The 27,653-nt window shown below is 44.7% G+C and overlaps 1 protein-coding gene across 1 annotated transcript; it reads right to left on the reverse strand.

Annotated features, from left to right (window-relative positions):
- Positions 1-774: 774 nt before the first annotated feature.
- On the reverse strand, positions 775-27,638 carry LOC6608755. Its single transcript, XM_002033442.2, has 3 exons — positions 24,932-27,638; positions 1,533-1,693; positions 775-1,453 (listed from the first exon to the last, which is right to left on the reverse strand). The coding sequence occupies exons 1-3, from the start codon at positions 26,391-26,393 to the stop codon at positions 1,394-1,396; spliced, it is 1,683 nt and encodes a 560-aa protein (XP_002033478.2). The 5' UTR covers positions 26,394-27,638; the 3' UTR covers positions 775-1,393.
- Positions 27,639-27,653: the final 15 nt, after the last annotated feature.

Genomic DNA, 27,653 nt, shown 5'->3' on the forward strand with positions numbered 1-27,653 from the left:
AAAGGTCGAGAATGGATTAGTATTAGTTAGCATTTGTACAAGCTTTTCGTTTCGCTTATAAGCTTATGGTTTTATATATATATATATATATTTATAAGTCCATTGTTATTTAAACATAGTTCAATTATGTAAATAAATTTACTTAACTACAGATAGCTGCCATTTCCGTGAGAACTGTTGTCGCTCATGAACGAAATCAAAAACTCTAGTGTGGAGGGGAGAGATCCTTACAGGCAAACGAAAAGGATAATTGAAAGTATTATTTACAAACATGAGAAGGACAAAGAATCGGTGCAAATCATCTATAATGGCGAACGTATTACTAACAACGAGAGAAGTTTAAACCAAAAGTATCTGAGTACTATAGAAACTTAATTAGGTTTTCAATGAAGTCAAGTCTTTTTCTTTATGTAAATGTTTGCTTCATTCGCATAAGTTGTAAATGTTTGTTTTTGTCGCTAATCTTGCTGTTCTTGCATTGTATATAAGTATATTATATTGCACTCGTTAGCTTGTTCAGTTATCAGCAATAAAACCTAATGCAATATTTTCTTCAATTGTATATTTGTTTGTTATTGGTATATGTATACTATTAATATATATTTAATGTCGGTTTTTTCTGTGTATATGTATATATAATTCATTCGTCTTCTGCTTGCTGCCTCATCGTTATTTTTATCGCTTTTTTTTGCTTGCTTCGTTTTGATTTCATTTCATTTCATTTGTTTATTTAACATTAACATTATTTAACTTTAATACACGTATAATTAAATAATGTACACGAAATATATTTCATATAGTAAGATATATTTATAATATATTTATTTAATATATACTAAAAATAGTTAGGCCCAATTTAGTTTTTCCTCATTATGTTTTCTGTTCCTGCGAAACAAGTTTGAAAATGAAAAAACATCGTTTTTTTTTTTGTTTGTCCTTTTGCTGAATTGTAATTTAGCTTTAGTATGTATAACTGCATCTTCTGCTTGGGCTTTTCATTAAGTTAATTTTTAATAATAATAGTGTAATAATAATCATACCTTCGTCAAGCACATTTTCTGCCTCATTTTGTTTTTAATCATAGCTTTCGCTTTTCTTACTTGGCAATTGTCCATTTAGCCCATTGCGAGCTGCATTTTTATGTGGCTGGGGATTTCTTTGCGGGATTTGCTCGGGGAAATCTTTCTCATGAAGGATATCAAAGGATAGGCGGGTGGCTTGTGGCTTGTCTGTGTGTCTGGTTCCTGGATAATGTTTAACTTAACAGGGGTCTTGTTTGCTTGGGGCGACATGTTAAAACTAATTATTTGTCAATGTGAGTTCGCTAGGTGTATTTTCTGTGTGTGTGTATTAGAGAGTGTGTGTGTGTGTGTGGTTGGTGGGTGGGTGGAGCTTAACGCCCTCGCGCCCAGCGTAGTAACGCATCCGCTAACACATCCAGATGGGCCTTCGTCTGCAAAGATAGGGAAAACCAGAAGAATGGCATTTAAATAATGACATCACGTATACGCCGTGTTGTGCGCCGAACTCACCGTCTTGTAGAACATGCAGGATCTTCGGTCCTCGTCCTCGCCATCGGGACAGTCGATGAAGCCATCGCAAAGCACATGATCGTCTATGCAGCGGTATCTGCCCTGCCGGTCGGGAATCGGGCAGGCGAATCGCTCCATGCCATCCATGGCGGTAGGACACTCTGCAAGACGAAACGCAAACAAAAACGGGTGACAGTCAGTCAAAATGGTTTTCTCTTGGCCAGGCGGGAGAAGTGGTTGGTTGCGGAGTTGGAAGCAGTTAAGAAACAGGTAAGAAGCCCCGAACTTTTCCCATAAATCGTTCAGTGAAAAACTTCTGCACACGCTAATGTCTGCCATGATTTGCGTCTAAACGTTGCAACTGCCAGCCGGCGCATAGAAGTATGCTATGGATATTTCACCACCCCTCGCCGCCCCATACTGCATTCGTTTGTTTGTGTGTGTGTGGCGGCCGCTTAGCAGGTTTTTGTTGTTATAAATAGTTTCACGTTCGCTACTTTACTACTTTCTGCGGCTAAAAGGAGGGAAAACGGGGCAAATGGCTGGGGAAAATCCAGGCTTGGCTGGCTTCGCCTGCACCGACGCCGCCGCCACCGCCGTCTAACGGGAAAAAAAACCAACTGAAATACAAACTTTACTTTTTGTGGCATTTCACTTTGTGCTTGCCTTTCCTCCATATCTTTTTTCCTTTGCACTGCCTTCCACCAACAAATACATAAAAATAAATCACTTGTAGGACATGTTGGCGCCTCCGGTTTAGTTTTCCCTGCCACATGTGCGCTGGTATGTGTGCCGGTTGCATGTGTATTGGAATCCGCTGTTCGAGCTGCCCGTATAGGTTTACCCACCACCCACTTTTCCAACTCCTGCTACCCGCTCATTCCCGATTGCCATTTCCGCCGTTCAACTTGCTCTTGCAAAACTTTCCTCTGCTATTTTTGGCTGCATCCAAAATAATTCTGCTCTGGTTTTTGCCACGCGACCAGCTTTGCCACTTAATAATTCTGTATTTTATTTGTCTTATTGCGGAAATGAAAATCACTTGGCAAGCCCCCGGCTATTTAATCAGAAGGTGTTTCGAGCTTTGCGCAACTGCACCAAAGCTTAACGTATGTTTTTCCACTTCCAGTGAAGTTTTTATATAGCATAATTATTAGTTTTTATAGGAAAGTTTTCTATTGAAAAAAAATACTTCATATTTTTCAATGGCTTACCCACGATTATATATTATTTAATTTATATGGGTAATCGGGATTAACAAACACAATGAGATATTGGTTATATGTAGTTTAATAATCGCTTTATATTTCCAACGTATTGTATTCAAGTGCTGACGTTTTTTCCATTATTTCAATGAGCTGTTCTATTACCAACTGAACTGAACTGACATTAAATTAATTTTATTTCTTTTGCTCACGCGCCAGTCGTGCCAAGTGCATTTCATTCATTAAGTTGATCTGTCTGCCCTTCGTTTGGATTTCAGGTGTGTGTGTGTGCGATTGTTGCAATTGCAAAATCACCTGACAAAGCATAAATGTGAGCAGCTGCAGCAGTGGCAGAAACCCGACACTCCACTGTTTGTGTCTCCCCATTGGATTCCGGGGATTGCCCATTCCGCGCTGGAATATTGTTCGGCTGTCAGCGGGAAATCAATTGATGATGGTGTGTGTCTCATTCACCTCCCCTGAATGTTCGCTTCGTTAGGCACCTGGCTTCTGCAACCTGCCTTCAATGGATTCCGACTCCAATTGCGTGGCGTGCCAAAGAGCCATTTGCATTTTGAAGAGCGCCCACATCTTCTGCGGCACGTTGGCTACGGTTATGATGATGAAGATGACGGCGATGATTCAGTTAATGGTGAATGGTGAATGGCGAATGGCGAACCACTATGACAATGTCGCACCGCCGGAGGCGCTTCTCACGATTGCCATTTATCAACTTCGTTGGACGCCGGATAATTGCATCAAAGGACACTTGGGCACGTTTTAAAATTCGAGCGGGGTTTGGGGAGGGGATGGAAGGGGATGGAAGGGGAGGTGGTCGCTGCAGGGATTCTGCAGATTTCTGCATACATTACGCATACGCAATGTGGCCGCGGAACCAAGAATTCCATTAGTTTTATTGCCAGAAAACGACCAGTTGTTGTGCTATTCTGTGCGTTCCTGCAACCCACATTTTGTACTTTGAACTTAATTTCACACACAAATAACTTGCAAATTGTAGCAACGTTGTAAAGTTCGAGAGAAATTTCGGTCGCATTTGCTGGCTGGCTATGTTTTCCTTTCTTTTTTTTTTGGGCCAAGTCAGCGAAGTTTCTCCGCTTGCCTTGCACCACCCACTGAATCCACCGAACCCACTCGCCCACTCAGTCGGAAAGCTAGCTTCTGAGGCTATTGAACTTTAAATTGATTTTTGCGCTTGTTTGCTAGTTTTGCTCGTCTCCTTTCTTCGGGCGGGTGGCTCAAATTGCAACTAACCGGTGGGTGGCAGTGAGCTCGAAATGGAAGTGGCAGTGGGTCTGGTTTGGTTCTAGTTCTGGTTCTTCTTCCTTTTCTGGTGGTGCTTCCACTGCTGCCAATGCATCCATTTCTGCCCCTGGTGGTGCTTATCGTTGTTGCAATAAATCGAAATAAGTTCTGCTCGGAGAACAGGGTGAATGGCCTACTTTCCGTTGGACGGGCCAAATTAAACTGATTTATATAGACATATATATGTATTACGGACCGATAAGCAATCAAACATAACTGTGTCACCTAAAAAATTCGTGCAGAAATGAATATTCTGTGCTATGATGCATCATTGAAATAAAAGGGTATTGTCTCGACACAAATTTTAATTTAAGGTTACAAGCCAGGTCAATGAAGTTTTTATTTAATATCTGAGTACCTTAGAACCAGAAGCTAAAAAGGATTTTTACCTTGTTGTCTACACGTGTGACTAACTTTAATTAAGGACACTAAAAACGGCACACATTCTATTCTAAGAAATCACCACAAGCCACTCTATTTCCATAGCAGACGATAAAAGGATAAAAAGCTCTACTTGCACAGCTTTTCTTGCGACTGCAAAACAACACATCAGAGGCGATATAATCACATGTCAACAATATCCACTCGGAATACGCGATGGAAATTGTGAAACTTCTTATGACGTTCGAGTGCATCTCTGTATGCAAATCACCGCCACCCGAGGAAACTGTACCCAAACTTTAGAAGCAGAGCAGCCATTCCATTCAGCTTAGGACAATCAACGCATGTTGACACTAAGACACCCGCCAACAGCAGCAACAATAACAACAATGATGGCTAACAAGCCACCAGAACAACAACACGTGGGGTGTCAAAAAATCAAAAGCATAAAAAGGATTTGGCTGTTGCCAAGCCAAGGAGCTATATACTCGCAGTTGGGGCATGGATGGGTGTTTTTTTTTTTTTGCCAAAAAGTGCCAACCGATGCTATTTTCGTCGCACGACAGACAGACGTATACGTGGCGAATACGTAATGCAGGAGCAGTGAGCTTCGCGAAGAGTTCGTGGCGAAAAATAAGTCGCAGAAATTTGTAACAAAGTTCGCGTAGTGAGAAAACCTTTTGCTCCCACACACTCACACACACACGCAGGGACACTTATACAGATGCACGAAGGATGTGGCGATGGCGATGAAAGAGAAAAAGGAGGAGAGCTGCAAACGCCTGTTGTCTCGTCAGTGTGGCGCCTAAAAGGCTGCCAACAATAATAACAAAACCCACGAAAAGAGACCAAGCTGCACACAGATGCACTCCGTGTTTGTGTCCATCTATACATACAAGTATGTGTGTGTGTGAGGGCGTCAGTGTGCAGGAAGCGCCAGCCAAAGGAAGCAGCGCGCAACGATTTTGCAGCAATAAATTGATAGTTTTATGTGGCGCACATAAACAGGAGCAGGCGGCGAAGGACGATGGGTTCTGCAAGTCCTGGGACATTAAAGTCGCGTCCTTACGCCAACACACAAAGGCAAAAGGGATCATCTTGCGCCAGCTACCGCCTGCTTCCGCCTGTAACCGCCCATTCCGCCTGCAGATTACGGCCATAAATAGCAAAAGGCATTGCATAAAACAAAAGGCTGAGCAAATTTATAAATGACAACTACAAAATTGATGGGCATTTCCTTTTTGCGACAACCTCTCCATTGATTCTATGCCATCCCGAGATCATCCAGCCAATTTGTCGTGTTGCGAATTTCACTTTTTGGGCCCAGCTTAGGCACAGCAGCATCGTTCTTCTCTGACACATTTTCAATCCTGTTTGTCCTGTTTCTATGCCGGCATTGTCCTTCATCAAAAATGTATTCACCGTTTGTCAAGTTTCAACACGAAAAACCGGACAGCAGCAGCAAATTGAGGTGTTCCCCGAATGGAATAGGATGCTCCTGTCATAATTTGTTTGCCTTTTTCCGGTTTGCAGAACCGTAATAAGGTTTTGATTAAATTTGCTGCTCAAATGTATCTGCCAGGCGAAAATCTTCCGTTTGGCTGTCTATTATTTTAGGACTTCTGTTACCGGGGATCGCCTTTCTTTTGGCTTTCTGGGTTGTTTCTTTGGTTAGCAGGTCCCAGCATCCAGTCCTCCGTTCGCCTGGCTTCAATTAATTAAACATATTTTTTTTTTTGTTTTTCCACCAGCCCACCCACGTACGTGCATAGTACATACGCACAACAAATGACCGCAGGTTAGCTTTTCTCCATTTTGTTTTCCTTTTTTGACGCTTTGTTTTGCTTTGTAGGGCGTAAAGAAAAAGGCGGCACAGAAAGCAGGAACGTAAACAGCCGCCAGGTGGCGCGTTGGTGGTGGTATTGCTGTGAGTGTGTGTGGCCCCTCGAGGTACATTTTGTTTTCGGATCGCATTTATTGTAATTTAATAAGCCCGTTTCAACGTTCCCTCTTTCATTTCCACATCCTCGTCCTCGTACTCATCCACATTCACCTCCAGATCCAGCGAGATGTGATGGGAATACGCTGCCTGCAAGCTAGCTGTCGGTTCCGCCTTCTGCATGTAGGCGAAAAGCATTTCCCCGTCACTTCATATTCATAGCTGATAAATCATACACCCGACCGCCACAAAGGCACGCCCACCGGCAGGCCCGGCTGACGACATGGGAAACCTTTTAGGACGCATTCGTCCCGAAAACGCTTCCCACTGAAGTGGTTTGCAATGCTCTCGTTGGCAACATTGGATCCGATTCATGGGTTTCGGATGCGCCACCGCAGGCCCTGGTATCGTGTATCAAAAGGTTGGGGAAGGCCAGGCATCTAATTATCAGGCACTTTGCGCTTTAATTTTAGTGATAAATTCCCAGGGATATGCCGCAACATTTCTATCCTCATAACTAGTTGATGATGCATTGGAGGCCACATAAACACTTGGGCCGAGCCGTTTACAGGACCTGCCCCTCGTTTTGAGTTTATATGCAAATGTTATGTCCCTCCAGAACCCCAGCTTCATGCCTCAACTGGCGCAACATATTTTGCATATTGTAGCAGAACATTTAAAATTTCCCATAACTTACGCTCACTCTACTGTCGGCATTGAAGGCCTCGAGCGATTTTCTCGCAATTTCTCATAGTTTTATGACCCGTTCATGGTGTAACTTTTTTCCATTTCTCAGACAAGTCAGCACTTTTGTGCTGCGATATGCGGCATGCATATTGCTGATGATGGCAACAGATTTAACACAAATTAGGTTTAATCATTGTGAGCTAGGGCAGACTTTTTTTTGCCAAAATAGAGACACTTAATATCACGTATACGCCACATGGACCCAAAGTGAGGAAAATTGTTACAACATTGTGCTGTATGTGCAACTAATTTATGTTTCTAATTCATATTATTTAATGTATTGATACAATTTAAATGAAAACGAGAAATAGTATTAGATATCTAAGCTGTTTTATTGTTCCGCTGTAATGCCATAAAACACTTTGTTAAATACTTGTTAAATATCTAAGTTCTGTCAGCCATGTATTACGTTGGTATCTATAAGATAAATGCTATCTGAAATCACCACATTCTCACCGACATATAGTGGAAATTAAAGGAAGACAAACGACTCCACGCGGATCAAAGGAACTTGTCATTCGGAAGCGAATCAAAACTTACAACTCGCAGATGGAATTAAGATTGGACTAATCTGCCTAAGAGCGTGCCAAATGCCCTTTCAACGGTTAAGCCATTTAATTTTGGTTTATATATTTTAATTAACTCCCATCAGAAACTCACACACATGTGCACACACACACACACCCATCGAGGGTTAAAGGGCACGGCTGAGGCTCGTCTGCAGAAAACATAAGAAAAGAATAACAATGGCGAAGCAGAAGCAAATGGCCAAATATAGCAACAAATAAACGAAGCAACAAACCATCAACAGTTTAATATGCGACGTCTGTTCTCCGTGAAAAAGGAAAAACGATAGAGAGTGAGAGAGGGAGAGCGGGAAAAGCGGCGGAAAAGTGATGGGTATAGAGAGGCAGGCGAGGAAAACGAGGAAAACTTCTGGGAATTGCTGCTTACACATTTGTAATCTTGTCTTGTCTTCGTTGGCTGTCTCTGTTGCCACTGTGTTGCCACTTTTTAGGGAGTGCCGGGAGGCGCATTTCTATTTTTAGCTCCTGTACTTGAGCGTTGGTATTGGTGCGTATCTGTGTGCGGCCGTGGGTGTGAGCCGTGCCTTTGTGTGTGTGTGTATGGGTGTACATTCGTTACGTACGTCCTTTTCGCTGGTTTCTTCAGCTTACTTCCTTTCGCATTTCGTCAAGAGTAATAAAAACTCATATTTTTGTTGGCGCCTCCTGCGCTCTCCCTCTCACTAAATATATATATCTCTCTCTCTCCTTTTCCCTTAAAGTCGGCCTTTCTCGTTTTGGCCAAATTAAATGAATTTGTTAACGCGTGCTGGTTACTTTTTTATGCCGCCGTTGGCTTTTCCTTTCACGCATCAAATTGGCTTCGTGTCGTCAAAATCCGATCGATTGGCCAGCCAACAAACTCACCGAACTCCCCTCGTAGGGCAATGCAAAAATCGAAAATGAGAAAAACTTCCTAATTGGCAATTAAAAAGTGTTAGAGCCAGATGCAGGACCAAGAAAAATGACGGCCATTAAAAGTTTTGTAGCTCTGAAATGTGGCCGAAAACAGACGCATTCTCCCATTTATTTCGGTCTCGATTCATAAAGAGATTTTAAGAGATGTTCTATAATTAGTGCGAAGTGCTTTTACCCGGCATGATACATTTCAAATTAGTAACGAAGGCAACACGAAAAATGTGTGTGCAGTCAGAAAAATCGGAAGTGGTGCTCTTATGTAAGAAAGAAACATAAATTTAGCAACAATTTTCTTCTACTTTTTATATCCAATCATACATCATTATTTTATGAGGGATCTATTAATAATCAAAGTAATACATATTTTTATTAAATAATTATATTTATAAGTACTTTTCTGAATGTGTACGCATTTATTTAAAGAATTTTAACAAGCGCAAACGTTCATCTTTTGTTTGGGCTTATAAATTAATGATGTGCCGGGGCAAACCGAGTCGATTGTAAAGTGTAATTGTAATTATTTTAATTGCACCGTTAAAGGGCACATTTGTGTGTGTGTGTGTGTGGGGTTGTGTTTGTGTGTGTTTCTCGCTTTTGCAACAACAAAATAAACCGCAGAGAGCAATCCACAAAAGTGTTAAAGCAAGAGCAAACAAAAGTGCGAATGGTTATTATTAGGGTTTGACGTCAAAGGCCTAAAACGCCAATTACAAAGCGCACACACACACACATACACACACAGCTAGCTACGTGCCTGGCCAACACATTGAAAGCGGAGAGCCGCGCTCACACACACACACTCGCACACAAAAGCACACACAATTGGCACACTACAATTTTAATACAGCATACTTTCGGAGGTCTCATGCTGCAAATGACAACAAAGGCAAGTGGGCGGGGTGGGCGGAACGGTGGTTGGGTGGCTGGGGGCTGGACTCATCTACCTCTTCTTGCAACGCGACTATCTCGCTCTCTTTGTCCTCCGCCTAGTAACTTTTACTGTCTGTTTTCGCTGTGACCTCGCCCACCTGACCCCTTGAGTCGCCTTTGGCACACTGGTCGCAGATCTTTTGAAACCGAACCGTGGTATCTGGGCAGAAGCCCCACCGTTATTCCCGCCCTCTCTCACCTGCGCTCGTTAACCGCATTGCTTTTATTCCTGTGTGTGTGTGTGTGAGTGAGTTGTCTTCCACTTTTTTTTTTTTGCGGCCGCAGCAACAAATTTTTATGTGTTTACCTTTTATTTTTGCTCTTTGTTTTGGCTCACGTAGCCGGACGTGTGAGGGGATTCCCGGGCAAGGACGAGGCAGAAAGCTTGACCCCTGGACGCACCTTCAACCTGTCACCCCTCTCACTCTCTCTCTCCCTTTCTCTGTCCATTTCTGGCTTAAGCCTAAACCAACTGATGTTTTAGGCCAAAATAACTAGGGACCTGGCGCTTGTGGCATTGTTAAATTTTATGGAAAATGCTGGCTAAGTTCAAGATCCTGCTGCTCCTTGAATCCCGTTGACTGGTAATTCGAAACGCAATAAAAGCGACTGCCCCCCTTTTTATGGGCTTAATTGTGAGGCTTTGGCGTAATTGAAATGCGATCTGGCTGACACTTAACATGTGGGTGGGTAAATCAAATTGAATTTCGGCCACATCACTCATCATCAATCTCAATAGACGTTGCTGTGTTCGCTATTTATAGTCCTGTGCATAAATTTTCGCCCAGAAATGCCATTTTGATATGTGCATTTTGAATTTGCATTTAAATTGCATCGCCGGTGCTTGCATAAAACTTGAAGACGCTGAATAAGGCGGCCAAATTAACTTGCCTTTGTTGCGGGCAGCCGTTTATTTTAATTTCCACAATGACTAAACTTAGTTACACACTAACATCCACACACAAACACACACACAACGCACACATGCGCGTATTTATATTGTTTATAATTGGCGGTGTGTTAAAAATAAAACAAAGTCGCGTTATTTTTGTATGTGTCGACGTCGACCGACAAAAAAGAGCCAGCAAAAGGCAGCGATTTGTATGTAAATCGCTCTTAACCAGCGACAATGCCAGGCATACAAAAAAACATGCACTGAAAAAAATGCATAACTAAGCATAAAATGGAAGGATAACGAAGGATTAAAGGTTATATTTTATAACTTTTTGACTTTAATTAACTTATTAACATCTGGCAGAATGATTTTCAGGGCATTTTCATACTCTTCTTTGAACTTCAGTTTTCTCTCAGTGCAGGCACTCACACACCCACGCAATCGCCTGACTGCTGCCGGAATTCTCACATACATTAGGGCCTAAAAGGGGAAGGTAATCGCGTGCTTCGTGCAGATTAAAATGCGACAAAGCAACACGCCAAAAAATATTTTAAATAAAAGCGCAGTCAGCGAGAGAAGGGCGCTAAAAAAAAAAAAAATAAAAAAGAAAAAAAATGAAAATGAAAATAGCGGACAAAAGGCTCGACGGCGCACACAGAAAAGTCGAAAAGCGTCAAACGCGCGGACTTGCATTATGCATACGCATACACTTACAGGTGTCTAAAGAGCGAGAGAGAGGGGCTATCGGGAGCGAAAGAGAGGGGCGCACACCAATTAAGTCACGGCAAAATGCGCGACGGAAATGTGGAAAAAAGGAAGAAAAGCTGGGGGCACATTTTTGGGGCATTTTTTTTTTTTGCTGTCTACATCAAGTGGCATTCATTTCGCGTTGGCCTGAAGCACGCGCACACAGTACGCGACGAAAGTATAATGCAAGCATGTCTGTATTTATCAATTCAAGTTGGTTAATAGGGAGATTTCATTATTTACTTTTTTTTTTTTTTACTTTCATTAGACTTTCATTACTTTCATTAGATTTCCTTTTGCCATATTTTTTAAATCTTAAGTTTAACACTTTATTCTTTAGCTGGCAACCCTGAAAAGGAGTCCCGCAGGATGTGCTACGCTCATTAAACGCACTGTGCAGCAACAAATTGTGGCCGCGGTTGACATCCGCGAAGGCTTAAACCTCCGCTCCGCGACAATGAGAAGGATAAAAGGCCACCGCGCCCCCATACGCGTTCCCGTCATTTCCGCTTAGCTTGACGCCTTGAATAAATGGGTGAGCTTTGCTGGCATTTTCTTTTTTCCTTCTCCATTTTTTTTCCTTTTCATTTCGGTTTATTTTTTTTTTTTTGGTGGTGGAAAGGTTTTTTCAATTTTCTTCGGCTTTGCGGCACCTGTTGAGCGATGGCTGCGGCTCAACCAATTAATATCTAATTAAGCCGGAGGGCATCGAGCCAGCGATTGGGGATTTTGGTCATGTGGCAGTACGAGTACTCGTACGTCCGCTCCAATTCACGCCCCAAAGGGGGCGATGTAATGAAATCAGCTTAAACCGAATGAAACTAGTCCACAGCCAGAGGTAATTGCCACTGAATGGAGCAGGACTAACTCGAGATAAGCTGGATGGATGTTCGATGGAAGGACCAATCGAATTGACCAGTTCATATGAAGCTGCACTTGCTGAATCACTTATTGCAGCACAAATGGGCAGCAAGGATAACATGGGGAGACTCAATCGGGTTTGAAAGGATGTATTGATGTGGTATTTTGTGGCTCTGCTTTCGATTCCCCGGGAGATGAGAACCATTTACTAATTGCTGCCACTGCCAGTCGACTGTGAAAACGAAGTTGGGCTCGGCGGCCACTCTTTACCCCCAAAAACGTTGTATAACCCATAATTTCACACCCAGGCAATTGCTAATTGACAAGTCGACCCGACCACCACGAGTTTTTCTTTTTTTTTTTCATGCCTCAAGGCCGACTGCCTATGACGTCAGCCGCGAAATCCTCACAGGATTACCAGTGTGGCACTGTTGAGTCTTAGGAAAACCACCGTCATGGAAATTAACCGAAGCAGTAAGTAATAAACAGGAGAAAGAAAGAAAGTAGATTTTCCAATAGCAGCAGCAGCAGCAGCGGCAAATTAAATTCAGGACTTGTCGGGATCATGCAATTTCTAGTGCCAGCGTCCTTGGCGCAAATCAAAGTAATTACAGGCGAGAGAGTCTGCCAAGTGCCCCGACCACGCCTACTTTTTTTTTTTTTTGGGCGTTCCTGGGGCTCGGCCCCGCCGCATTTTATTTATAACTGTAATGGTTATAATTTCGGGCCTGCGGTTGCTTTAATGATGATTATCCTGCTCGGAACTTGGAACATGGAAAATGGAGCTCGATGGCTCCCCCGGCATTTGCGTCAGTATATCGACAGTGGGCCAGGAGGCGCCCGTCTTGCCCCCCTGGTGGTTGTCCAGGTCCTTCAGTTCAGCAATCAATGCCGCTCAATAATTTAAATTGCCTCCTCGACTCACTGCCGTCTGAGGTTATTTATACAAAAATTCTAAATACATTTGGCGTTTATTTCCGTACTTCCAGTATGTTCCCCTTCCCCCACTTGTTTTCCATGGCACTTTGGTCTAATTTCCCGGGGCAAGCATTATATACCACATAGTAACATACATACATACATACATATGTATGTACGTGTCGGACGCACTTGGTAAAACTACTTTTCGCAATTGTTTTCCTGGCATTGGTGGCCATAAAAATTTCATGTCGCTGTTTTCCGCCCCGTGTGCCGTTGCCAAAACTCATATGGCCAAAACAAGGAGCTGCTCCTTCCAGGTGCTCCTAACTGGACATAAACATGTGCAAATCAACATAACTCCTGCAAGCCATCCAACCATCCGAACCCAACTTCCCGAAGTTTACCGGACTCCACAGAACTGCGATCTGCTGCTTTTTGGCTGGCAGCTGGTGATGTGTTTGTTTGTTTACTTTCAAGTTTTTGCCTTGGCAATTTTTCGCAAATTGCAAACTGGGACAGGAATCCCGAGGGGATTGGGCTTGGGACAGGGATTAGGGATCCTGGCGGCCACATGGCTCGGACTTTCTGCGGTGCCCTGACAACATGTTTTGAACATATCACTTTTCTATATGGAAAATTATTTATAACTTTTGACATTTTTAGTGCTGTGCTGTGCATGGATTTTCCCGGGGAGTTGTGAAATCGGGCCAACACTGATGGGGGAGCTTGGTACTTTCCACGAAAAGTTCAGGTCCCATTTCGGCCCACAAAGCCGACACGTTTCCTCCACTTTACCCACATTATTAATAATATTACGGGAATGCTCTGGGTAAGATGCCCGCTGCTGGGCACGTAGTCTGCTTAGCTCCTGACTTTTCATTAACACCAGGACATCCAGAATGGCCAGGTGGGTCAGGTGGGCCAGCAAGGGGATGGATGGCAAGTTGAGTTAGAGCCGAGAAAAGTTTCATTAAAATTGTTGTAGCTGGTCGAAAAGTTGCACTGTAATTTTGCGCACATTTTTTATTTTCCCTCGGCAAGGGAAACTTCTGCGCAGCTTCTCTTCATCATGAGTGGCTAAAAATAGGCACTGAAATATATGAGAAAATGGCATAAAAGTCGGAGCGTAAAAAGCGGACGAAGGCAGCTTAAACTTTTAAGGCAAGTTTATGCCTTGTTTGGGTGCTATGACAATAAAACTTTTACTTTTGCATTCTTTTTCCATCTTAACTGTATATATATACTATATATACATATATATATTTACGATGGACCCCGAGTTTTTATTGTGAAATATGCTCTCTACTCTGCTCTTTCAGCTGAAGTTTTGATTATGCTCGAATTCCCCAAAAAAAAAAAAACGAAATCCCCGGCTCTACTTAGTTACTTAATTTCCGCGCGACATGCCCCAGCTACTCCAGCAAGTCTCAGCCTTGGAATAGGTCTACTCCGCATTCTCCGCCAGAAGGAGAAGGTAAAAACAAAAGCACCGAGGGGCCAAACGGGATTACCCTGGGTCCTGGGGTTAAAGGTGCAGCCAAGACGTCGACTGTCAAATGACACAATGCCAGGGGAGTTCAGCCCCCGTTGACAGTTCCCAGACGGCAGCCACTTAAGTACCAAAGAGTGCGCACCTTTGGCAATATTAATAGCCGGACCAGGGGATGGGCCCGTCCATGGATGCATGGTGGGACATGGCAAGTGCAGCAGACAAGTGCAGGCTTCCTTCCACCTTCAGAAAGGGTTGCCTAAACGACGAGGGGATGTCACGGCACCGAGATGAAGCTGAGCAGCAACCCCAAGAGCAGTCAGGGCTTTTCATTAGCCTGCCAGTTGCCTTCACAGCCACCATCTACATCCCCATTGCGCCGGCACTCTCCTCCATTTAATTTCCTGGCCAAACTCAATTTGAACTCTGACCTTAGCTGGATTTAGACAGCAGCACGCCGCCGCCTGCCTTGGCATATTTTAGAAAACTGTCAGGCGTAGCAAATGGGTAAACAAGATGCTAACCGACTGATGGCTGATATGGAGCAAAACCAGCCACACGGAGACGGGAACAGTGACTGCAAGCAGTGACTGCAAATGGACAATTACTACAGGATAACCCAAGAGATGAGAGCACTCCAAATTGTGCCAGGTTAGTCTAAGAAAACACTCAAACGAACGAATACAAAGCAGAATAGCTCACTTGGTAACCGAATTGTGGTTGACTTTTATCCAAAAGCGAAAAAGATTCCAGGAGCAAAGGTTAACGAGCAGTTTCAAGTGGCAGGTGTACACATATGTTTTTGTGCCACAAAGCAACACACTTGGTAAATACAAATTGAAATCAAAGTCAAACGAAAACATGTACATTCATTGACTAACCAAGCATATCACGAACAGAATAGTGAACAAATGTCTGTTTGCTGCATTTTTGAAAAAAGTAGTGAAACAATATAACTTAATTAAGGTCGAAATAAAGTCATCACTTGTATGCAAAAAACCAATTTGATATATTGCTTTTCATTCAATTGGGCTTGTGCGCTTAATAACTCAATGGATTTTTAGTAAACCGATTATTTGACATTTCACATCGATTTTGAACACACCAGTAGCTGTGCAAGCGTCTAACTGAAGAGGATTTTGGTAAACCGATTACTCGAAATGCCACTGCCACTGGTGTCGCACTTCGGAAATCACAGTCCGGTGAATGGTGCGCCAGTCCTGATGGCATTCAAATGTCCCACGCCTGTTCCGCCCCCTGCACAACACCATCTGACCTGCTCCGCCACCCACTCCTCCACAGCAATGTCCATTCATGGACATCGCTTTGCGTTCCTTTCCTTTCCATTCCAATCCAATCCGGCTGGCTTTTGTTGGGCTGGCAGCTTTCGCATTGTGGCCACTGTCACAGCCAGGCCAAGTCCCATTCATGTGGCCAGAGCCAGCCAGCTAGTCAGCCAGCCAGCAGTCCAGCTGAAATCGTGGCCCACATCCACACCCAACCAACATGGTGCCGCCACCCAAAACCCATTCACATTGTCATTCTGCCGTGTTTGTTTATGGCTTACGCAGTGGCTCAAGTGTTTGGGTCTTGTGTTTGCGTTTTGTTTAGTTTTTGATTGGAAAACAATGGCAGCGCCTGAATGAGTGGGTGTCCGTCCGGATGCGGGGGGGTTCGGACTTTCCAGAGGGCAGGACGTTTTGGACGGCTAAAGTTTAGATGCCTAAACTCGATTTGGAATCGTTATCGAATCGGCCACGTCACTGGAACGGGCTCCGAATAAATGATTTGGCCTAGTGTAGCGCCAATTCAATTATATAACTTCGAGTACGCCCAGGATTACAGGGAAATTGCGTATCCGCAACTTCATCGATCTCATTGCGATGGAACACTCGAAGAAAACATGTGCTTATTACCTTAAATCAAGGTAGAGGTAGTACTACGTGCTTATACAACTGTTTACTTTCTGCAAAAGGTCAAATAACCAAAGGCACTGGCATTTTCCACCCAAAGATCAAATATTTCCCAGTCAGATGGTTCAAATAGCTCACAGTTTAGAGAGACGAAGTTAAAAATGCATGAGATAACAAGGCATTTTGAGATGTATTTCAAAGATAATGATTCTGAACTCTACAGCAATACAAATATCCAAACAAAAAGGACGCTGTTGCTGGTTGAGATTGAGATACCGAGGAGTAGAGAGCTATAGGTACGAACCAAATCCAAATCCAGGGTATTTGTTCAGCCATGGAGTAAAGATTTCGGTGTGGGATAAGCCGCGCCCCCCCGTGAAAAGTTGCCTTTGCCCCGCCGGCGAGGACGAAGCCTTCCGAGCGATTTCTTCTGCTGGTCTTTTGTCAACTCACCTGCTTAATGTGAAGCGACAAGCGGCAAGGACGAACGATAAATTAAACATGAGAAATCTACTGGCGTATTATTCTTAGGCTGCCTCGAAATAAATTCAATTTGACATGGTGTGCATCCATTAGCAAAGTTCGTGGCCATCGCCGCCATACGCACACATGACTCGAATTGACAGCCCGAGGTCATTTGGCGGAGTCACCTACTGGCATATTAATGCAGAATCTTCCATACAGCTAAGATTGCGAATTGCGAGTGCCGAAAATGGCGAAAATTGAGATTCAGATTCGCATGGTGGAGATGGAGCTGGTGATGCTGCTGGCTCGGCCTTTTGGCCTTTTCTCCGCATATAAATCTTATTTAATTGCAAGCCAGCTGTCAATTTCCACTAAAGCCCTCTGCTGGCGTGGGAAATCAGCCGGTGACATAGAATGACATTTATTTGCCAGACGATCCTGGGAGCGCAGACATTGGGGTTTAGCTCTGATTTAAGCTTTCAGCTGGATTTATTCGAGCTTAAAGATACAGCCAGCTGGCCTCGTTAGTGATTCGCTGACCATGGAAATTATCCATCTTGCTGCATTTATGTGTCCACTGCCAATGGGCAATTTAATTCGACCGCTGGCTTTTCCACAAGTTTAAAAAGGTATCTCTCGCTCTCTCAACTTTCCTGCTTTTCCCTTTGCCCGGGCATTTTCCTGGCAGGCCGACAGGTGTGGCCCTATGTTTTCCTAAGTTTGCGGCAGGCAACAAGTGCTGCTCTCTGGCATTTTCCAGCTAGCAATTTTCACGTTTTTCCCGGAACTGTTTGCTTTGCTTTCTGCCAACTGGCTTTTGCATACTTCAATGTTTTATGCAGAGAGAAAACTCTAAATGAAATATTTAAAATTTTCTTTGGAACTTTATGTTTTAAGCTATTGAATTTGTTAAGAACTACAATTAACTGCTCTGAATAACTGCCTTCACATCTTTGCGTTTTTATTATATATTTTTTTCAGTGCACTGGTAACGGAGAATAATTTACCAGGACACACACACACACACACACAGGACGAGAGACAATGATTGATTGAAAAGTGTCTGCAGTTTGTGGGCGCGTGGGCGAAATGGGTGGCGCAGAAATAATAATAATAATAATAATAATAATAATAATAATAATAAGGGGGGAGGTACCTTTTGCCATTCAACCAAATTGCTGTGCGAATTAAAATAAACAAAGCCCCGCATAAATATTGCATAATTTGAGACCCGGGCCCACAGCAAAACCCATCTCTCTTACTGCACGACGATGACGATGATTATGCGTAAATTGGGGAGCGGCTAGATCGATGAGCTGGGAAAAGGTCAGCCGGCAGCTCCTTTATGTGCTGGGAAGAAGAGCGTGGCCAGCAGCTTTCTCCGCTCTTTTGCTGCCCGCAGAGATGGTACCATCCCGGCACATCATGGCCCATCCTGGAACCCTTCCGTCGCATTTTTTTCTAGAGCGGCGTGGCTGCTAAATTATGCATGCAGCTGTGTGAGTGCCAGCCTCATTATGCATGGCTGCTGCGAGTTGCCTGCCCGGAAGCCTTTAAGTAGGCAGCTCCCGAACCTTCGCCGCCACCTAAACCCCCCTAAGACCACCATACCAGTCCGACCTGGCCTGGCCAAGAGCTCTCCGCTTTCTTTGCTACACTTCCAGGGCTTTTCCGCACAATTTTTCGTTACATCTTTTCTGCTTTTTTTTTCTCTCTTAATTTCAGTTTTTAGTTCTGCCATGCATGCTGAACATGCTGAAGTGATGCAGCTGGCAGCACCTTAAAGTAGGTCCTGCTGATGCTGTCGGCTTAAATAAGCCATAATTTGCATTAGCATGACTATGCACTTGGCTACAGTGGCTGGCATAAGTCTATGTGCACATGTACACACACTTGACTGGCTTGCTCCAGTTTTCACTGCCTGATTTCTATTGCGTTTGATTTCCATGACCTGTGACGCACTTTCCCAAAATGGGGCGATCCTCCCCATCCAAAACCGGCGGCATATGTCATTCGGAAGGCAGTGTGTGTGTGCTATTGAGACCTCGCCTCCCAGCTTAATTTTTATACTCGCAATTGTTCTTGGATCCTTTTTGGGTTCGCCACCCAATCGACCATTTCCATTTGACATTTTCAAGGACACGGACGAATGCGTATCTGCGTAGTTAAGTGTCCTAGGACGTCAATCAACTCTTTTTCGAGACCAGTGGGCTGAGGGATGTCCTGGGATGTGGCAATCATCTCCGAAACTCACACCAAAATATGCCAGAATCTGTCACTCGTCAAGGTTCTTAAATTCATAAATTCACTTTACTTTACTTAACTTAACCAATTGGTAATATACTTTTGGGTATTTCAAGCTGTTTGATAGTGTTCAACGCCTACATAAAGGACTATTTTCGTAAACGAAAAGTTCATTTATTTATCTCGTCGCCGACATGCGTCATTTGCAATTGGCGACGTGACGAAGAACCAATTAAAATGCGCAGGTTTTCAGTACCAATTAAGTCCATCAGATCAGTATACAAATAAATAGTGTATAATTAAAAAGCAATTCGCGTGGCTGGAGACCGAACCTTATTTAAATATTTTAAACAAGAGTTTCTCTTATAATTGCTGTCAGCAGTTAATATATTTTGTATCTATATGAAATAAGACAAGTTACCCCATATAAGGTTATTCAGTGAATATTCCATTATTCAAATGGAAATTAGCACAAAAACCATAACCAGGCATCTTCTAAATATACATACTTAAGAATCCTTCTAAGTATAGCTAATAAATAACGCATTATTCATAAGCAAAGCAGCCCAATTACGTGAAGCTGCTAACACTTGGTTAATTTTCCGCTCACTTGGAGCTAAAACAATGCCAAAGGACTCGCTGAGTATGGGGGATTGGGGTTTTCAGGACCTGCCTTCGTCCTGTTCGCTCTCCCGCTCTCTCTTCGCTCTCCGTCTCTCGTTCTCCCAGTGCCTGCTGCCTCTGCTCACATACAAGTATTCCGCAATTCATTCATAAATTCCGCGTCAGCTCACAACTCATTAAGCACGCCGAGGATACAACAAGGATACCTACTATGCCACTACTACCCGCACTTACTTCTTGCCAGCCGCCTCCTGATTGCATTGCATCATCTTTTGTGGCTAAGGACTCGTTCCGTCCGTTCCAGCTCCCCCGCTCCCCCCTCTCTGGGTAAATATATCATAAGCAAAAAGTCCTTGACGCTTCATTGACTAAAAAATTCTAGCACAAACACACACGCACACACACACACAGCGCACTCACACACACTCAGCCGATTACTCAGCCACATTTATTTGCCGAAGAGTTTTACTGTTTTTTCTGTTTTTCTTTCCGCTCTTCATTACGGATGACTAAGAGCTGACTGGCCAAATAGGATATACTATATGGCATGGCTGTATGTGTATGTAAGGTCTCCAGTGTCTTATTATAGATTTTGGCCAAAAATCTGCGCCTTGGTGTGGTTCATTATAGCCCCATAGTTGATATTTATGCAGTGCTCGCACATATTTGCTTGGACATGTTTATTCAGTAGCATGCCACAATCCTTTAGCCACTTTGGCCAGATTCATACACTGCTCTCGCCATCGAGAAATAGAAATATAGATGTGATATATACATAAGTGCTACATGGTGTGTGGGCATAAGTGTGTCAGTCTCTTGGATCCCAGACAACCGTTCTGTGCTCTGTGACGTAAGAAGAAAGCAAAACTTTGGCCAGCTATTGGGCTGCTGTCGTCAAACTGGCTGAATGGGCCACCATCACGCACACTCTCACCCAGACAATTGGCCTGCTCAATGGCCTGCCCCCCTTGCCAACACCCCACCCCCCTCGTTTCCCAACGTGCTTACGCTAATGTAAATATTTTCCCACCCCACTCGCCAATCCACCGCTTCGTTGTTGTTGTCCTGTGCCACAATTATATATGCAGCAGCGCTAGAGGAGCAGGTTCTCCCAGCTTTAAAGTCCACCCCTCACCTACTGGGCCAAATGACAAGCTGACTAACTGACAAACTGACGGATTGGTGGATTGGCTAACTGACTGGATGACGGACTGGCTGGATGCTGGTGATGATGTCACTGTTTATTGATTCATCCACTGGCTGGCAGCCACGATGTCCACTTCCACAGCACGTTTCTGTTTATTTTTGGCCAGTGCATTAAGTCAAAAGGCTAATTTGCCGGGCCGAAACGGAGTCCACCTCATTAACAAATTCAGTGTGTGGGCGTGACCGGGACGTTATTGCTTCCAGTTCATTTGGCCCTATCCAGCCTTCCAGCCTGTCCAGCCTGTCCAGCCTGTCCAGCAGTGCAAATGGGGGTTGTCCTCCTAATTAGCCATGGCCCACGGGTCATGGGCCAGGTTGTAGACTTGAGGCACAAATGCAGGAGCATTCGATAAAGAGGGAATGGGATGTATGGCAGCGTGAATATTTTTGGGCGCCCCCTAGAAAATGTCAAAAGTGTGCCATGCCAATGGCATTGTAAAATGTTTGGAAAAAAATCTCTATAGGTCAAAGGGCAAGCTGCGTACGCAATCAGTGTATCCACGAAATAAATGCCAAAGAATCCAGAAGAAATTTGAGTCAATGGTATCAAAATTGCATAAAAAATGAAATAACTAAATGTAAAATATTGTTATAAGTTAAGAACTCATAAATAATTAAGCAACGAAAATATTTAAATTAACGTTAAATTCGGATTTTTATATTTAAAAAAACTGGATTTATAATGGAAAACCCGCTTATATACTAGAAACTGTTCCAGCAATTCAATAAATCAATCAAAATCCACATGCTCACGAGAGGTTAAAGCGGGGTTAAGGATCTCCAAGCAACCAATCTGTCTGCCAAAGCCGACGGTATTCCCAATTTGTCTGATCTGTCGGCGCTCCTCGAGTGTCCTGGAAATCGGTCATTTGCATATCTATGCCCGATTATGGTGGCACCCAGTCGCCAATGTGGACTGAACTGGTGGTGCCCACAAGTTGTGGCAGACAACCTGTCGCTGTGGTAAAATTTTCCATCCGCTCGACTGCAGCCGCCACGCGAACATGACGCGAAAAATGGGCGAGGAAAAGGTCGGCGGCCACTGACAAACAGATAGAAGTACAGACAGACGAACGGAGTGATAGACGCATCTCCAATATCCTTTTCCAACTAATTTGCGTAATATTTGACAGGAGCAAGGGACTGCAAGGATGTGTCGCTCTGCGAGGAAGTACCTCCGTCCGCACAAATCGATGATCTTTTTGCCGCCAAGTGGCCACTTGAGGACCGAGCGGTCCTCAAATTACAAATTAAATCAACCGCCAGCGTATGAAAATGTGGGTTTCACCCAGCGAAGGAAAAGCAAAGGCGTGCGCACATACACTATCGCACGCACACACACACACACACACGCAGGATGTGGGCGTGGGAGCAAGGACTTGTCAAACGGAGGCGTCCTGTCCAGTCGCCTCGGACCCCCGGGGTGTTGTTACTAAATTAGTTGGAAACCGGACCAGCAGGATCGTAAATTGTGAACGCGTTTTAATGATGTCAAGTTGTAAACGCAGCCGCAGGTTTCCCGGGAAAATGCGAGTGACGGGTTTTTCAAGTTTTTTTTTTCGGCAGCGTTTTCCTGTTTGTTTTTTTTTTTTTTTGGTTTTGCCACAGGAGCAAACTCTTTTGGTCAACAGGGAATGGCAATTGAAGTGGGACTTTGTGGCATGCTCAGTTTAGATGGCACGTAACATAGGAATATTTAGAATATTTAGGTATGTTTAATAAAATTGTTAATAAAGTGATATGAACTGGAATAATAAACCAATTGTTTTTATATTATTATGAAGTGGTTTTCTATGTGGTTGATTGAAGTGCAAGGGTCCTTAGCTATATTGAAAACACATGTGTGCGGCTCTCACGGCATTCTTCTTATCCGTATAATCGTTTTCCAGTGTAAACACTTAGGGGGACGATTGTAATTTTCCCGACTACCAACAACTACCAACTACCCAGCAACTCGACTACCGACTAACGACTACCAGCGAAGGTGTGAAGTGAGGAGCGTTGACGTTTTCACAGCAGACACTTGATGACGTTATGCGGAAATAAACAAAGACACATACGCACCCAGAAAATGTGGGAAGAGCGAGCTGCTGGCAAGGAGAAATTGGAAATGGGAAAATGCAGGGGGGGGGTTACGGAAAGCGAGGGCCATAACAATGAGGAAAATTGTGCAAACATGCGCACAAAATAAAAACACATTGATTGTCTTCGCATATTGAATTTTCGCAACATCTCTCAATCTGGAAAAACCTTGCCAAATCAATTGTGTTCGCAGATGGAGAAAATCCACAGATAGAACGGAGATGGCCATGAAGCTTCAGCCAGCGAACTAATCCAATTTAATTTAATTGGCTATTCCGTTGCCACGAAAATTTCACACTTTATTTAACTTAGAGTTAGGACCGTTGCGTGCTTAAAAGTTAAATAAACTTGAAGTATTTTCTAGAACAAAAACATTTATAAACCAATTCAAGTATTACAATCAAAAGTTGTAAAAAAAAACAAGGAGAACATAATACAAAACTCAACTTAATTAATAGTTTGTGCATAAGTGCATAATTGATACGATAGCCATATGGCACATCAATCAATTAGTTTCCATTTTCAGAATTTGTTGTTACGCCAAATTGGCCAGAATGTCGAATGGGGGAGCAGAGGAGTAATTTGAATTTTGGATTATTTTTAGAGCCGCATGGAAAATTCAAACTGGCCGAGAAGTGGCCATCATCAAGCTGCCAGCTTTTGTTGGTCGACCAGCAATGAAATCGCATTTAGCTCACGGCCATAACAATGTTCGCCATTAAACTTGAAAGTGTTAATTAAAAATTAAAATTGATTGTCGGCCAGGACGAGGCAGACATCTTCCTTCGAGTCCTCCGATTCCGCTCCAACTTTCTCTAAGCACATTCCGTATTCATGGCGACCATCAAAACTTGTTGTAAAGTAATTTAGCCAGCCAAGTGATTAACAACGGCCCAAATGGATGAAAGCCAAGGACGAACTTCCAGCCGAAGTCCTGCGACTAATTTGCTAAATGCAATGGCCAAAAATAACGGGCTGCAAAGTTGGCCAAACTAACGAAAATAGCTGCTGCAAAAAAAAAAAACTTTTCCGCTCCGGCCATTGTTGACAAATGATTTAGTGACAATCTATTAAACGCCGGCTGATTGATGATTGATGAGCCCGGGTCGCCCACCACCAGCAGCACGGCTAAAAGGATTAAATTGCTGGCCAAACTGCAGCCACCTTGGATCATGAAATATGTATGTATGCACGAGTTGGCCAGGAGGAATAACAAGGGTCGCCATAATGAAACCGCTCCATACAAACGCGTTAATAACTGGCGCAAAAGAAATGGTGACGGAAATAGAGCGATTATGGCATGTCCTTCGGGACCTGACCCACTTGCTTTGGCCCTTTGAACCCAAAAAAGAAAGCACACACACTTGTGCAGTGGCTATGTGCTAGTGTGTGTGTGAAGTATGTATGTACTGTGGAGTCAAGAGCGCGTTTCACTCGACTCAATTCGACACGAAACAGCGCCGCGATATTGGAAAGATATTGACCGACTATTGTGGGTAAATGTTGTCTTTCTGGGCATGTAACACGCATTTGTAAATTAACCATGCCGCAGTAATTACAATACACTGCACTTTAATAAAAAACTTTGCGAGTTATTCGATCTAATTTAATAGCTATACATTTTGGATATTAAATCAAATGTATGTAGGCTGAACTATAAACCTAAAATTAACCTTTCGAAACAACTACTTGCTGCTTTTAATTTTCAAAAACTATTTTAGAATTTCCAAAGTTCACTCTAATTAGGTTTTATTAAGGGTTTATTTCCTGCGCTAGGTGCATATTCGACTGGATCGACTTAATGCCAGACGGTCGGCTAAAGGTCAGCGTTGAAGTCGGCTAGGTTCCACCGATACCCCCATAGTCCACCACTGTCCATTCAACCCCAGTTCTATATAATGGGATTTTATAGGTATATATATGTATATATATCTGAAACTCACCGATTTGTGGCACATCGTATTGCCGTTGACCGCGGGCGGTGCGCAGCATCAGCTGACTGGCTATGCTGTGTGAAATCGGTGGCTGCGCGGAGTAACCGCCTCCTGGCGATCCCATGGAGCCAGCCGATCCGGAACCGGATCGCTTGTGGCTGGGATCCTTTTTGTCCTGCTGCGACTGTTGCTCCACCTGCTGCTGCTTAGGTAGTCCATCGCCGGCGGCTTGTTTGCCGGAGGAAGAAGTGGCGGAGGAGACGGCAGAGGATGCACTGCTACCTAGCTCGCTATGTGGCTTCTCGTTATCCTTGGAGCCGGAGCGACTGGATGGCTTCATGTGCTTGCTGGCCGTAGCCTCCGAGTTGGCAGACAGCGATAGCTTGCCACTCCGCTGCGGCTTAAAGTGCTGCGCGAAGATCTGGCGCTGCAGCTGCTTTTCCGCCTCGGGATTATGGGCAATGCCCTGGCCATTTCGTTTCCTGGCCCACTTTTGCTGCACCCTTATGTTGTAGTTGCTCGGGTTGTGGGTTTTGCCGGAGTGCATCGTATTGAAGGGGGCATCTCGCTGCTCCTGTTCCTGCTCGAAGAGCTGCTGCAGGGAGTCGGGTGCACCCAGTTCCAATTGCTCCAGCGTGCGGTAGGGATTTTCTGGGAGTGGCTCGTCTTCCAGGCCGTGATACTGATAGGCATCCAGTTCACGCAGCAACTCATCCTCGCCCAAGTGCGGCTCCTGCGGTTCCTGTTCCAGTTCCGAGAAGTCATCGAAGTCGCCAAACGAGTGCAGCGGTTCGTACAGAGCCTCCGCCTGCTCCTCCCTCTCCGCTGGCTGCACTACCCTTCCGTAGTATTTTACGGGTCTATTCTCCAGATCCCTCAGCTGCTCATAATCCTGTTCCAGGGTAACCGGCGTCGGTGGCTGCTTCTGCACATTACCGAAGATGTAGCCCCGTGCGGCCTGCTGCAGCAGCGCCGGATAGTCGCCCACGTCCAGCTCCTCGCTGGGCTGCATCTGTATCCGGCCGGCGATGAAAGGATGACCGCGATGATTGCTGCCCGCCGGCGGCTGTTCCGCCGTCTGCTTGGCGCGGGCCAGGAGCATCAGTCGCTCCCGCTCCAGCTGGGCCATGTCCGCTATCTCCTTGTTCAGCCGCACGGTGGTGGCATCGAAGGCGGCCGCTGCGGCGGACCGATGGCCATGCGGCGAGGATCCACCGCCGGGCGGAGATCCTCCGGGATGCTGTTGGTGCTGCTGCTGCTGCGAGGGTGCGGTCTGCCAGGCGGCGGCGGCTCCCGTCGAGGGTCCAACGGGATGACTGGGCACCTGCACAACCTTGGCTTCGCCCAGGGACTTCTCGCCGTTCCCATTCCCATTCCCGTTGCCATTTCCGTTTCCGCTCAGGTGGAGGGCATAGAGGCCGCCCTGGATGAGCAGGACGCAGAAGAGCGTCTGGGCCAGCGAGCAGAACATTTTCCGTTTGTTGGTCTGGCGCAGCTTCTCGATTAGACGGCTTATCTTGGCGGTTTCGGGCTTACCAGGGGGCTTACCAGGGGGAAATACAGTTAGTCTGCTAGTCCGGGGGGATGGTGTTTGGGGTGAGGGCGGGAGTTATAGAGACAGGTGGCAGGTGGTTTTTCGGGGCTGGTGGCGGTGAATGGTGGTGAGGGAAAGTCCCGATATCAATGTTTCTCTCTGGACTTTCGATGCTTTGCACACACGGCTTTTGTGGGTCTTCAGGCCCCACACCGCTGACCAACACTGTGCCGGCCTAAGCCTGGCATTGCACTACACTGGCCTGCACCGAACGAAGTTTTTGTGAAGTTTTCGAACTTTTCCGAATTTTTGTGTTTTTTTTATCTTTTTCAAACTTTTTGGCTATCGCGTTTTTGTGGGGATGCCTTGCAACGACCGTTGTTTATGGTTTCGTTATTTTTCGATAATATCTGTATATTTTTTCGGGCACTTAACTTGGCGTTTTTTCACTGGCCAGTCACTCGATTTCGATTTAGACCTTAGGCTTATTAGTTAGTTTTTTTCGCGGCACTTTGGTTTCTTGGGTATATAATTTTCTTGTGTTGTTATTCAGCTTTCGTTTGTGGTGTGAAAACTTTCCCTTGTTCTGGGTGAGTGATGTTTTAATGGACTAGCTTTGCTACTAGTGTGTTTTTTTGTATATATATTTCTTTTTATTTGTTATATTCTTTTTTATCGCCTGGCTCCAAGAGTGTTCCGCACGTTTGAACCGACGAGCAAGGACTCGTCGTGTCGTCTCAGCAGGATTTGCCTGTTTGTCTGCCTTTTGCTTGGCCGCCTGACGCGTGTCCCTCTGCCACTGGCTCTGCCTCGGTCGGCGTCGCGGTCGCTGTCGCTGTCCGCGTCGACGTCGCTGCCGCTCCTCAAGGCGTTTCGGATTTCCACTTTATGTGGCAGTCGTTGTCGTAGTCGCACTCGTACACCCACTCCCTGCACACTCCGCCTCGAATTTCACTCCTCGGACGAACCGCTGGCTGCTGGGCTGGCTACTCTCCGCTCTCTCACTGGCTCCTTTCTCCTTGCTCTTTCTCCTTGCTCTTTCTCCTGGCTCCTGACTCCCTGCTCCTTTCGCCGCTTTCTCTGCTTTCTCCTGCTGCTCCTGCTCCTGCTGCTACTGCTGCTTCTGGGCTTCCTCAGCTCCAGCTTGTGTGCTCTCGGTCAGCGGGAAAAACTCGAGCTCGAAACGACTGTTCGCTC

The sequence above is a fragment of the Drosophila sechellia genome, chromosome 2R (assembly GCF_004382195.2).
Source record: "Drosophila sechellia strain sech25 chromosome 2R, ASM438219v1, whole genome shotgun sequence".
NCBI classification, from domain to species: domain Eukaryota; kingdom Metazoa; phylum Arthropoda; class Insecta; order Diptera; family Drosophilidae; genus Drosophila; species Drosophila sechellia.

What these genes read in the sequence shown, in the direction of transcription:
- LOC6608755 (XM_002033442.2), bottom strand. Translation starts at nt 26,393, where the DNA reads ATGTTCTGCTCGCTGGCCCAGACGCTCTTCTGCGTCCTGCTCATCCAG. An exon ending in ATACGATGTGCCACAAATCG is followed by an intron (nt 1,694 to 24,931) that starts GTGAGTTTCAGA and finishes TTCGTCTTGCAG; the next exon opens with AGTGTCCTACCGCCATGGAT. An exon ending in CCTGCATGTTCTACAAGACG is followed by an intron (nt 1,454 to 1,532) that starts GTGAGTTCGGCG and finishes CTATCTTTGCAG; the next exon opens with ACGAAGGCCCATCTGGATGT.